This window comes from Festucalex cinctus, chromosome 12 (assembly GCF_051991245.1).
Source record: "Festucalex cinctus isolate MCC-2025b chromosome 12, RoL_Fcin_1.0, whole genome shotgun sequence".
NCBI classification, from domain to species: Eukaryota; Metazoa; Chordata; class Actinopteri; order Syngnathiformes; family Syngnathidae; genus Festucalex; species Festucalex cinctus.
In genome coordinates, this window is record NC_135422.1 from 12,935,396 (window position 1) to 12,949,410 (window position 14,015).

The 14,015-nt window shown below is 39.4% G+C and overlaps 1 protein-coding gene across 1 annotated transcript; it reads right to left on the reverse strand.

Annotated features, from left to right (window-relative positions):
- usp40 (ubiquitin specific peptidase 40) lies at positions 1 to 13,161 on the reverse strand. The gene is made up of 31 exons (XM_077538928.1): positions 12,506 to 13,161; positions 12,366 to 12,433; positions 11,909 to 12,022; positions 10,413 to 10,577; positions 10,173 to 10,319; positions 9,961 to 10,104; positions 9,354 to 9,482; positions 9,182 to 9,283; positions 9,002 to 9,109; positions 8,563 to 8,730; positions 8,343 to 8,478; positions 8,194 to 8,275; positions 7,747 to 7,918; positions 7,587 to 7,671; positions 7,445 to 7,515; positions 6,942 to 7,336; positions 6,640 to 6,790; positions 6,504 to 6,552; positions 5,432 to 5,485; positions 5,143 to 5,231; positions 4,944 to 5,030; positions 4,564 to 4,600; positions 4,416 to 4,480; positions 4,008 to 4,082; positions 3,740 to 3,937; positions 3,547 to 3,662; positions 3,138 to 3,203; positions 2,291 to 2,501; positions 1,807 to 1,902; positions 1,636 to 1,727; positions 1 to 1,223 (listed from the first exon to the last, which is right to left on the reverse strand). Exons 1-31 carry the CDS (start codon positions 12,711 to 12,713, stop codon positions 1,115 to 1,117), a joined length of 3,789 nt encoding a protein of 1,262 aa, XP_077395054.1. The 5' UTR covers positions 12,714 to 13,161; the 3' UTR covers positions 1 to 1,114.
- Between the last annotated feature and the right edge of the window lie 854 nt (positions 13,162 to 14,015).

Genomic DNA, 14,015 nt, shown 5'->3' on the forward strand with positions numbered 1-14,015 from the left:
TGACAACAAATAGCATATAACTTTATTGTTGTGTTTTTGGACACATTAATGCATTTTTACAATAAAATCTGTTCTGAGGAACATACTCAAAAATAAAATATGTACTGATCATTTTATTATCAGGCATAAAAAAAAAGAAATTACCACGTGTGAACTCTTGGCACTGCTCAGAGTGAGATTAATACAAGAAAAAAAAAATTCTCATCCAAAAATTGTGTATTAAATACAAGTTCACAAAGTGCATGCAATAACAGTTAAGATATAGGTTGACTTCAGCAGAGCATTACAAAAAAATAATAATAATAATAATAATAATAGCTTGTTTAAACCATTCATACAAGAACTGTTTTTTTCCCAATACTTGAAAAAACAAAATTAATACATTATTAAAGGTCCCATGCTATCATAATTTTTTATTTTTTTTCATGATTGGGACTCAAGTGCGCGCTCACTTTGTGGTTGCTGCACAATCACTCAACTCAGGAAAAATGACTGACGCCAAATGCATCAGTTTCTTCTGTAAAGGTACAGCTATCAATCTGAAGAAATCTATTTTCCTTATCAAATTAGGTAGAATAAACACCCAATCAGAGAAATGCTCATTTACATATGTAGTTATTTATTTTTAATATTACTTTAATATTATAAATAGAAAACTAACTCCAGCTCATTTACAACCAAAGTTATCGTGCAAATTTTAAAAATTAAAAACTGTATATATAAACACAAAAATAACATAAAAATAGCTGCATGGGACCTTTAATATTTACAGGGTTGGTTGGCAGTTTGATGCGATTAAAAAAAAAGGGGGGGGGGGGGGCAGCAGAGGTAGAGTGCAAGGCAAAGAAGAGTGAGGTAGGGAGGGTAAACGGCAGTAAAGGCCTCTTCTCCCCTCTCGCTCCCTTTTAGAGAATTACATCATCTGTCATCATCATCATCATCATCATCCTCCTGGATTCAAAACAGCAACCACTTTACGCAAAATAACAGTATTATTGATTCTTAAGTGGCTGGTCAATAAACCCTGATCTGTCCGGCTGTTATTAGAAAATTGTCCTGAATGCAACCTTTCCGTGTGTGCGTGTGCGTAGTACGACGCCGCATCCATTTTGCACTAGTGGCAATGGCTACTGAAGACGCCGACATTGATGGACAGCGACACCTCTCGCCTTTTGCTCGCCTTTGTTTGTGATCCAGTGCAGTTTGAGCCTCCAGCCTGTTCTCTAAAAAAAATAATAAAAAAAATTACAAAATTAATTATTAAGCATGTATTATGTCATCATTCACAATTATTATCATATTTGTATTCATAGCATATTTTGCAATATGAATGGTTATTTTGCCTCTGGATGCTTGAGTTTTATTATTTTTTATTTACTTTAATCCATTTGATAATTTTCATATTTTGAATAGGTTTTAAAAAAAAAATCAGAATATCTACTGCTATGAATTTACATTGTGAAATTTTCCAGCTATCGCCCATCCCAGTTTTCCAACTTCATAGAGTTATGATTAACAGTTAACAAGTGCTCTTCAATTTATTTTGAACAAATACTTAAAAAAAAAAAAATCATGATATGCACAACAATCAGGCAGATTAAAGCAATTAATACATAAAAAAATATAATACATCACCCTTTGCTTCGTTGTTCTGCCAGCTCTCGGAGCCTCTGCTGGCCCTGTTCGTCTTCCTGAGTAGAAAAGTCCTTGTTGTCAATCAGAAGATTCTGCAAACAGGAAACATACAGTTTGTATACATTACAGTAATATTGTGTTCATTTCAATTTATTTTATTATTTTTTTTACCCTGACACCTATCGCGTCGCCATCTTTGAGATGAAATGGTGCTCCTAATAGTGAGTCCATCTTTTTCTTTTTTTTCTTTTTGGACAGATGGCTGCTCTGTAATAAATAAATAAATACATACATAAATAAATAAATGAGTACAGTGGATCTTCACTATTTGTGGGGAAAAGGGAACATGCAGGCCCAGAAATTGTGATAAGTCAGCATATATTTAAATGCATAAAAAAACATGAGAAAAAAACAAAACAAAACAAAAAAAGGAACCTCAAACTTTTTCCACACAAAAAATGCTCAGTCCAAAGCTCTGCGAATATAAAAATATGTTTTGCTGCCATCTAGTGGCCTCATGCTGCCAAGGAACTACATTGATTTTATTTGAGCTTCATATAGTGCTTTGCCGCCATCTTGTGGAATCTGCAGGCAATTGTAAACCTTTTTAGAGTTTTTCGCAGCAGGGTTTGAAAACAATTCCTTGATGCCTCACCCAGCTGCAGATTTCTTCCCACGTGTGTTTGTGTGGCTGCTGCTTGGCCAGCAAAATGGAGCCAGCGGACAAGCCGTAGCTCTTCGCCACAACGGCGCGCAAGCCGGTAGGCGTCGAGTCCCGCGATGCGTCCCAGATCAGCTCCTCTGCCGGGTGGTAGTAGTGCTCCCCCGGTACTCCTATCTTAACATTCAGCACTATTTCCTTGGGGCTTAATGCAAGAAAATTCATATTAGTTAAATGATGCGATTTCGTATTAAACAGTAATTCATGACCTCACTGGATTCTTATTCATGTACCATGACAGTCATTTGGCCGGAGCAGTCTTTTAAACATGTTTTGCAATTAATAAAAAAATTATTTGTAAATACCGGTACTTTTTTTAAATGATCATTATCAGTATCATTATTTCTGTATTAAGTCTAAGAAGAATTTTAAAAACTTACTATAACAAAAATATGTACTAACATTTTATTAATATGAATTAATATACAGTTGCAAGACACCAGTAAATTTTTCAGATTACTATTGCTGTTTTAACTTTTATTAATTGTAGCATTGCTAATATTATTTATTAGTATGCAGGTGTAAAAGCAGTAAAATTATTACGAACTAACTATAAAATAAATCATACTTGCATGGTCGAATTGACATTAAAAAAAGTCATATTTTGTTTGCTGCTTATTATTATTATTTTATCATTTCATGAATGTAGAATATCAGATTCATTATCAAAAAAATAAAAAATAAATACAGGACAGCGTCTTGTGATTAATTTAGCCACAGTTCACAGCTGAACATAATTATTAAAGCAACATTGATTCAGTAAAAGGGAAATTTATCTCACCCGAGGTCTTCCTCTTTTAACAGCTGCTGCACACAAATATTCGTGCCGCTGGTTATCTTCAGCTTCCTGAGAAGACAAAGTATGACGTGACATTACCATGACAGAAATCATGTACAGTCCAATGGAATGTAATTGCTGCCAAAGGTTCATCAACCAGATATTGAGAAACTGCTGTGAATACGTAGCGACGTGTGATTTCCTGGTTCTGTTTGAAAATCATTTGAAAAATATCTAAAACAAAACCTGTGTACCTTTTCATTGTGGGGTGTTGCCTGAAGAATTTTGAGGACATAAAGTATGTACTATATTTAGAAATCGAGTTGTAAGATGATAAAAAGAGGTAGAAAAAAATGAATGTTGTGAATACTTCGGGATGCGCTATATAGTTGAATCACATGCATATCCGTGCCTGAGTGTGATTTGGTTTCCTCTGAGGATGCGAGTCAGCCTGTCTCCCTCCATCTCCCACACACGCAAGAAAGTGGCAGGCACGCATGCGTTCTGTAAAGCTGGAAGCGTCAACGCCTGGTATACAAAGAGACAAATTGGATCATAATTATGTTTATGATAGGTTAAAATTAATCCCAGATTCCCACACAAACCTGCGTCTTGAGGTCCTCCAGGCTGACTTCGACTGATATCTCCACCTGACCGATCCTTATGAAATCTAATAAGTGAGAATTTGTTTGATCTGTGTTGTGATCCTCCGCCGCCTGATCCTCAACGTGGTTGTTTTCAGTGCGGTTCACATCTATGGGACTGGGATTCCGATGCAGCCATACAGACAGCTCGAGAAACCCCTGATTGGGGAAAAAAAAAAAAAAGATGAACAAAGTTGCAAGAAATCTAAAAACAACATGATGTAATTACCTTCGGAAGAAGTCGCCCCTCTGAGATGACTAGTGTCTCTCCGTTGTTTATCTTCATCTCTGACAGAGACGCATCCTGACGAAGAGGAAGTATCCAAGTGCCAAAATCAGATAAACAAAAACAAAAAAAAAATCCCAGCAAACATTGTTTACAGTGCTTCCAAAAAAATAATCACATCACTTCACTTTTTCCAAATTTTGTAATGTTGCAGCTTTGTCCTAAATCAGATGACCCCCCACCCCCCCTCAAAATTCTACACACTAAACGTTATTATGAAAAATTTCAAAGAATATGTAGTGCACTCTGACACATCTTGTGTGTTGGGGATTATTCAATTGCTAAAATATTTACTATAACGGGAGGTTAATAAGAAATAGCAACATAACTGGTAGTTCTTTGGACACCCACCTCATCGTTAAGTGCCTCTCCCACCTCCTCACACCAGTCGAGCCTTCTCAAGTGCCAACAATTGCCTACAAACATTAAAATTAGAAAATCAAAGTTTTTTTGGTTTAAAAAAAATAAAAAATAAAAAATCAGGAGAGGTACAATTTACCTTCAATTCCGACAGCATTCATCACCGTCTGTAGACACTGCAAGTCAAGAAAAAAAAAAAAATCAAGTCAAGTCAAGTGAGGTTACGTTAAATCTTACTAGCAGTTTAAAAACTGTAAACGCCCCCTTTATGGACAAGTTGAAAAACAACAAAATTTGGAGATTTCATAAAGTATTGTTTGACTTTGAATTACAACTGAACTGAATTACAAGTTTTTTGGTTTACACCCCCACCCCTTTTTTTTGTGCTATAAAAGGATCATGATGCACAGACTTTTTAATTCTTTACAATCTATTTAACTACTGCTATGTTATTATTAGTATGACCGTATGGTTTTAGAAAGTATAATGCAATAGACCTTTTTTTTTTCTCCTTCTTACCTCTTTAACAGTACAGGTCTTCTCTAGGTTCATGTCCATTTCTATTCCACTAGGTGGGGGTGAACCCACGCAGAAGTGCAGGAAAAGCTGCAATGCACACAAGAGAGAGAAACTCCATTCATCAAGAACTAATAAATGCTTATTTTTAGAAGGTTGGAGGGTTCTGCACCTGCACTTAAGAGTTAACAAACAAACAAACCTGCGAAGCCTTGGGGGCACGTCCCACACAAAGCATCATGGTGGTCATGAGCCGCACGCCGGCGTCCCGCACGCACAGGTCCTCGCTTACTGTTCACATAACCAGAGGGCAGGCGTCACAACTACGCCCTTTAAAAAGGTAGAAAATTACAAGGTAGCCGTAGCTTTTAAGAATTTAATGAGGGCCAACAATGACAGAGCACAAGGGGTATTTTCGAAATGGAAGGGAGGAGAGGGGGGGTGTTCCAACCCGTGCGCTGCCATGAAACAACACACATCAAACAGACTACCTGGAGGAAGGAGTTTCCCCGTGATGTCCATCTGTCTCAGGCAGTATTCTGCACCTGGTGAAGAGAAGAATGGAAACTTACCAGCACAAACTTCTACACGTCCTCATTTAAACTCACTTAGAGTGTGGGCGGAAGCCGGCTGAGCTGAAATGCCAAATATTCTACATCAGTGGTTCTAAAACTTTTGATAGCAAGTATCACCTTGAAAATATTTAGAAAGTATCACCATTAGAGATAGACTGTTTTCTTTTTTTTTTAGGGCTGATACCGATGACGATTATTAGTAGTCAATGAAGCCGATGACCGATATTTGGAGCCGATATTCATTTTCAGTAAAAAGGGGTGGGGAAAAAAAAAAAAAAAAAAAAAAGATATTGATGGCATTTTTTTTTTTAATACAAATGCCAATCTTGACTTTGTTGTATTAATGGCGTAAAGCATATGAGCAATTTTTCTGACTTCTCAAAATGTAGAATTTTTATTTTATTTTTTTTAAATCTTAGACAAAACCTTTTAATAATTCTAACAAAATGTTCAGGGAGCTCCTACAGTAATCAGTATTCAGTACGTTTTAAAATGAGAAATGGAAACTTAAGTAAATACCTTAGTTCTCTGTAGTTTTCTAAAGTAAATATTGTTTTCCAAAATTATAAAATACCTGAAATCTTAAAATTTCACATTTCAGGAGGTTCAGAAGGTTCACAGGGTCAGCAGCCACTCTGATAAAGTTACCCGGTAAATTAAAATTTATATAAGTTGTTCCCTGAGATTAAAACAGTTTTAGATTTACTTTTTATCAGTCTTCACATTAAAAAAAAAAAAAAAAAAAGCCCAATATCAATACTTGTCAAAATACCCTAATCACCTTAATACCTTACCTTACCTTATATAGTCAAATAGTTGGCAAAAAAAAAGTGTTAATCAAAAATGACGTTTTTCTCCATATAAATATTTACTGCAGTTATGACTTTACTACTGCATTGGTGTTGATCAGTGATGAACTATGGCCTCCAAAATTCAGGTTACGTCCCTAGGAAAGCAAAATAGCAATTAAAAACGTTGAATGACTTGCCTGGGAGTTGCAGCTCCTTTATGGCCATCTCTTTCACCTCACTAAGCAACTGGAGATAGACACAAACACAATGTAAAGTGCATTTAAAGTGATAAAAACGAAGAGAAAGCAAACAAAACTGTACAAAATGGCTGACCATATCTCCTGCAGCAGCAACCTTGACTCTCCGTCTCTCCTCTGCGTCACCTCCTGCAAGGTTGCCAGCCTGTGGTTGAAACTCCACTTGGAGCCAGCGACAATCAGACGGCGTCATCACAGTGATCATATCTCCATTTACAGTGAACATGCTGGACAAAACACAACAAATGATTATTTCCCGTTTTTGACAACCACTAAATGCCATGAAACGGTTGACGGCTATAAAATTATGCAAAGCGTCATTTCCATCCAAAATTGAAAAATGAGAGAAGAATATAACAACATACAACACCGTTTTACCCGTTATCAAAAGACTGTGGTTCGAGTACCAGCATGGCATCTCCATCTTTAAGCGACAGTTCTTTGAGGGTGCGGAGCATGTCGTCGGGCGGAAACACGCGCCATCCGCTGGAGCCGCCGCCCTCGCCCGTCTCACACTCTCTTCCTTTGGCACCCGTCTGTTCCTGATACAGCAAACTGCCGGCGGGCTCGCCAAGGGCTTTGCGCACTTCACTGAGGGTGGCGCCACCGGCGAATGCCCTCGTCTCCCTTTTGAGCCCCACGCCGTCCATGTTGTCACCGGTCTCGTCGATCGCCGCCCCCTCCGGCTTGCTGTGAACCTCTAAAGAGGGCCGGACAACGGTGAGCAGCACCGGCTCCCACTCGACTCCGGTTAGGACAGCTACGCCGCAAACCTGAAAAGGTCACAGTTATTTTAGCTTTAGCGTGTCCAAAATTGGACAATTTAATTGATCATTAAAATATGAATTAATTTAAATGTCTCATTTGGACTCATTTCTCACCTCCTGTCCGTTCCAAACAAACAGGTCAGGGTTTGTATTGATGCCTGCACTGCACAGCGAGAGACTGTCATCTGTAACAAGTAAACACCCCCAAGTAAAGAGACATGCGCTCAAGTGTAACGCTGAGGCTTTAGTGTCTAACCTGTGAGCGTGTTGTACAGGTGGAGACCGGCCGGAAGTATCTTGGCCAAAGTCAGAGCCATGTCACCCTCCCATTGGTCTTGTTGCTAATAATAACAACAAAGATACAGTTTATTTCTGTTCCAACTCATCACGTATAATAATGGATCCGATTTAAATACCTCATAAATAGCTAACCGCAGATCTCCAACAGTTTTTCTGCGGTCGAAAACGAGCGCAGTGCCGGCAATGGGCTGCTTACTGATTGGCTGCAGGGCTCCATTGATCAGCCTATAAGATGACGCCAGGTGGAGATGCAGCTCCACATGGTTATTACTGGCTTCGTATTCCTCCCTGTGTTTGGGAACAATATTGACTTAGACTCACATCAGAGCAGCTTTTAAAGGGTGCATGTCAAGCTTTTTTTTTTTAATCCGCCTATTTCTGAAAATGTGTATGACAGTGAGTCATTCTGCACTTTGGCCCCACTGCTAGGTAACAGTATTACTGTGGTTTGTGTTTGTAACACTCGCAGCTCATCCTTTACTCTAATGAGGACAAATGGATGGCTATTGTACATTTTATATTGATGCATGACTTTATATAGGTCATAAAATGAGCTTCTTTACCGCATTTGCTGCAGCTTGATGTTCTCCTCCTGAGCCATCTGGATGAGATGATGAGGAACTTTATAGTGGGGACTACACAGGGCTGCAAAGAAAAAGGTCGTCATTAGCTTGTTTGGTGGTCTTGTCAGGTTCTTTTCATGTTTTGGTACCTGCACTGGGGCGCTGAAGCTGACTCTTCCTGTAGAAGAGCATGTAGGCACTCTCATGGCCTTGGAACTGCTTCTCTATGTCCGACTGACGGATACAGGTCACGGTGGAGTCATTCAGGTCAAACCAGTGGCTAGTCTGCATACACATGAGAGGAACTTCATCACTTACTGTAGACCAGGAGTAATTTTACAAATTTTTCATTTCCACGTTCAAGTGGACCTCTTCTTGGCGCTCCAGTTCTGCAACTGTCCCATCTTCTAGGCCTGCAGCGGTGGGGGTATCTGCCAGACCAGGGGGCTCGCTCACGGGGACGGGTGCTTCTGCCTTCAGTGCTACTTGGGTACCATTGGACACCAACATGAAAACATCATTGTGTGACTGCAGGAACTGTTTGATAGGAGAAGCAATAAGGAACAAGTCAGTTTGACTGGACAAATACCAAATCATTACGTAAAAAGAAAGAATCATAAAACTAGAATGACTTCCTCCAAGGCAGGACGTTAAAGAAAAATCAAGACACCAATACAGTAGTCCTCCACTCCTGTAGGTGGCGGTAGATCACACTTTGCACATTCTAAAGCGGTAAAATAAGAGTTTGTGGGGTTTTTTTTTAGGGGGGGGTAGGGGGGGGCCACACTCCACACGCCCTCACACACACCTTGCCAATGGGGCCATAGTCTTTCTTAAAGACTTTGCTCCAGGACGAACCGACCTTCTCCATGAGTTTCTGACCCAACTGGTCCAACCGGATGCTCTTTGATGGCTCCTAGAAAATAAAGAAAGAAATCACCATTACTGACACACACAAAATAATGATTATTTTTTATTAATATAATACCTGGTGAATAACAGCAGTGAGGACACACAAAGGGTCATTTTCATTGAGTTTGGTCTTCACTTTCCGCTTGGCCTGTATAAGAGTCTTCTTTGTGTCGTCCTCCTGCAAAAGACACAGAGGAGATTAGATTCATTCTTGAGACCACTCCTTCATTTTGTAGTTTATCTCTCACCGGCGGCTCCCAGCATCCAAGGCACTCAATGTCCTTGATGTAAACGTGGTAATGGCCGCCATAGCAGCCGCCCTTGTGGATAATCACGGAGAACAGCTCGTAGGAGTAGTCGGCATCATCTCCGTCGGTCTATGACGACGCAAAAACACTGTGCAGTGATGCTTAATCCTGATTAACGCATAACTTTGTGGCATGGTCATATGCCGGAGTCTACCACAACCAACCTGTTTGTATTTTTGAGTGTACAATACTAATATTAAATAGTAATTTAATATCTATTAAATAATTAGCACTACCTGAATAGTTTATGTGAAAATGCATTTGTGTGCATACAGTAGCTGATTTGCGAATCACCACTCCTCATATTTTCCACAAGATGGCAGCAAAACACTTTCTCCCATTAGCCAAGTCTGTGGCCTGACTAAATGACACTACACCTTCAGTAGACCTTCAACAGATTTGATAAAAATATTTCATATACTAGTAGAATTGGCTTTGGACTAAGCAGAAAAAAAAATGAATATTTCAGTTTTTCCCTGAAAAGCTAAGTGCAGGTTAGGCGAAGTTGAGGCTGCTGAACTGGCATGTTTGACATGTTTGTTTGTACCTGTTCACAAAATGGCCGCAAGTTGATGGTGAGTGGAAAGCTGTAGCGGCCCTTCTCCTTGTAGCGCTCAAACTTATTACAGTCAAAGCTGAACCTCAGCAAGGACATGGTCATGAATGGGGGGAGCTTCTTCAACTTGGCAGACTGAGGAAAAGGACCATAAAAGAAAATGACATGTACTTGTTTGATGTTGACAATAAATTAGTTTTTACCTTGGCAGCAGTGACCAGTCTGTCACACATTGCACATCTATACAGATTATTGCCTTCGAACAACTCCTCCTCCACAAACATGCTATATAAGGCCTCCTCAAGGCTGGAAAGGCCGCAGACGCACGTCGTCAGATCCAAGAAGTCCTCCTAGTGTCAAGAGCGCCAACGCATTATTAACCCATAGAAAGAAATTATCTTTATAAAAAAATTTTTTTTAAAAAGTCAGTGATTATTGAGGACCTGTCGCTGGCTAACGTTGCCGCACTCTTTGCAGTCAATGCTGTTGACGATGGTGCCGTGGTACAGGCGGCGGATGAGCGTGCTGCCAGAGGTGCCCACGAGGGATTTCTCCAGAGCACTGAACAGAATCCGATTCAGTTCCTGAACGTCATGCTGGTTTGTTCCCTGTAGATTTGGAGAAAAAAAGGGGTGAGTGAATTATGTCATGTTCTGTAAGAAAACGGCATAATCTTAGGTTGGCGAAGCTGGAATTTTACAAGAATAATGTCCAATCAAGTGGAGTGTGGTAATCTTACAGGAATAAATAAATGTCTTATGAGGAGGGCTTAATTGTAATTTTACAAGGGAAAAAAAAAAAACATGGATTTTTTTAAAGCAGGTATCAGAATATGATGGAAAAAATTCAAGAAGATAGCTAATAGAAATACCCGCCATTGCTCACTACACCAAATTAACTTGTAACCTTGAAAAACCACCCCACAAGGGAAATGAACTCTTTAAATGTTCAAAATAAATGTCGCGCTTTACATAAATTTTCCATTGAGCTTGTACACCTCCGAGCTTTTGGATTTCCAATTTTGTATTATCTCGACAACAAGCGTGTCATAACAGAGCCGTATGTTTTAAGCCCGGTGTTCTACGATGCTCCCCCCAGCCTCGCTTACCTGAGTTACGAAGGAATGACGCACCAGACACAGCTGGACTGCCTCTGGACAAAATGAAATTCCTTCACTGAGCGAGCCTGACCTCTTTCGCTGCATCCAACATAGCTTGTCCAGCATGGCGAGCCCCAGTAATTGATTTATGATGATGTATCAAACAAGTAACATGAGCCTCTTTCAAGTCTCCCTCTATGTGTGTTTTGTGTATGAACACCGACCTGTTAAAGAGTCCCTACCCGGCTGTATTTTCTTACTGTCAAACCAAAACTTACAAGCGTGACTTTATATAGCCCAAATAAAGTTTTTATAAATCATTAGCTTGGGAAAATCAGAAAATAATATATATATATTTTACTCAAGAAATGGTCCAAATATTACCAGAATGAAGTTCTATTTTGGAGCAAAAATATCCTAATCTTGTGAGGATTACCAGGAAAAAAAGAAAACATATTTTTGGAAGGGAGAAAAGTAGACCTAAAATTGCCTTTTTGGAGTTTTTTTTTTTTTTTTAAGTTTTAACGTAGCCAAAATAAAGTACTATTTTTGGAGAAAAACTGTCTTAATATTGCTAAAATTAAGTAGCCCCCCGCCCCATGTCTGCATTCGACCAGAATAAAGTACTTTTACTTTAAGTACAATTTATTTTTAATATTGCCAGAATTAGGTCAAACCTTCAGATAAAAACAGTAACAATGCCAGAATAAAGACACATATTTGGAGGAAAATAAGTCCTAATATTGCCACAATAAATTGATTAAAGTGGCTGACTTATGATAACTCAATAGATTAACCCGGGTATGAGTAAATCTCACTGTCTTTTCTAAGAACACAAACCTCATTGCTGTTCCAACCAAAGCTGCCAGTGAGGTCGGCCGTGGAGGCGCTCTGCTGATCTACCAGCAAAAGACGGGCGAAGAGTCTCTGGAGCTCCAGAGGGATGACGCGGACCTACGGGAATAAGCATTGTGACATTTCATGGGGGAAAAACGTATACAAGTGACCAACATCCAATATAGAAGTTCCACTAAGAGAGTTATAACCTCTGCTATGTTGAAATCAGAAGTATTTCTCATGTTTTGGTGACGTACACCTTCTTTTGCTAAATTGGACAGTGGCTGTTGGATATATAATAATGCCGTATCGACGATGTTATGGCGAGAGATAATGGTGTAACATACCCGTATAACGATATCGATATCAAACGTATTGGTTCTATATCCGTGAATTATACCACATCGGAGTGGATCTTCTAAGTGCACCTCAATGGGTTGTTGTACTGTGCAACGCTTACTTTGCCTCCTGGTTTGTCTTTATCTTCAAGACATCCTAATTCATCAGGTCCCAACGAGAACAGCTCCTCTGCACACACACACAAAGAAATAAGAACAAATTAACAAGATAAGATCTTTGTCATCACACCTGCAGCCTCACCTCTGAACTCGGGGGTGAACAGGAGGGTCTGGAGCAAGGAGTTAAGGTAGCACGTCCCTCCCTGGTTCCTAATGCCGCACAACTTGCTTCTTCCACGGGGAGCCGGGGGCTCGTCTCCCGCCTTAGCAACTCTCCCACCTCCGGAGGAGGAGATGGAGAAGCCCCCTTCACCCTCGTCGCCATCCTCCTCGAAAAGATTCCCAAACATGACGTTTCGTTGGCTTTTATGCTGCTTGGTAAACGCGCCACGCTGCCTCTCGCTATCTCATCTTGGTCTTGCCCAGTTCTCTGTTGACAATTGCCGGACTGACGCGGAAGTAAGACGACTTAACGGGGATAAACATAGCGACCGGCTGGGGCGTGTAAATGCGTCCAAAAATGCTAACTAACAAGTTCAGCTCACCTGGCTCGACAGCTCCGCTAAAATGAAACCAAAGTCCGTCTGTCGGTAATGGACGACTTCGAGTCAAAAAACGCTGCAACAGTGCCAATACGGGAATAAAGTTGGTAACTGCTTATCTATTCGACAGTGTTTATGGCGTCCTTCTTTTCAAGTTTGGGTCTTAAAGCGGCGAATGTAAATACAAATGCCGTCGGTGTACAGTGAGCAGCCATCTTGTTTCTCGCAATGAACGTCGCCGCGAGGCATTGTGGGTCTTGTAGTTTCATAGCGAAGAGACGTCATATCCGTTGCGTGCACTGATCGCATGCAACGTAGTAGTTTAACCTATTCCGGTTGTGCTTCATTCATGTGATTGGGACAAATCTTTTTTTGTAACTGTTTACATGTATAAATGAGAGGAGTTATAATTAGATAGATAGATAGATAGATGGATAGATAGATAGATAGATAGATAGATAGATAGATAGATAGATAGATAGATAGATAGATAGATAGATAGATAGATAGATAGATAGATAGATAGATAGATAGATAGATAGATAGATAGATAGATAGATAGATAGATAGATAGATAGATAGATAAATAAAACTAGTATAGTAAACATGAGCTTGTGTAATTGAGTAATTGTTGTATTAAATACTGCCCAAAATGGAACAGACACTCAGCTAATACTATTCAAATGAAAAATAATCAAGGAATAACAAAAACAGAACAGTAAGTCCTGCTTTGTTTTGGTAAAGCCACTGAGCACACACAGATCCGGGCGGCTAGACCGGCCTTCGTGGTGTTTAGAAAGTCAAAATAAAACAAATCTGCTCTTCTTTTATTTATTTATTTTTTTAAGTGGTGTTTTTATCTTATTTGCACGCATGCGAACAATAAAATCAAAGCAGCAAGCAAGTGCTGAGCGATTATGGGGAAAATAATAATCAAGATTTTTATTAGGAGTAGTATTACTATTAAAAAAAAAAAAAAAAAAAAAAACGAGACCTATACACATCCAAGAATGTGAAATATTTTCGACCTAAATGCCTAGAAATGTTCAAAGTAATATTAAGATAATCATAACTTTAGCACGAATTATGATTTATACCTTCATATCCGTG

Excerpts from the sequence above, each read along its gene's own strand:
- usp40 (XM_077538928.1), bottom strand. The coding sequence starts at position 12,713 with ATGTTTGGGAATCTTTTCGAGGAGGATGGCGACGAGGGTGAAGGGGGC. Across the intron at positions 9,110-9,181 it reads TCACTGCTGTTATTCACCAG|GAGCCATCAAAGAGCATCCG; the intron begins GTATTATATTAA and ends TTTATTTTCTAG. Across the intron at positions 5,232-5,431 it reads GGGGAAACTCCTTCCTCCAG|TAAGCGAGGACCTGTGCGTG; the intron begins GTAGTCTGTTTG and ends TTATGTGAACAG.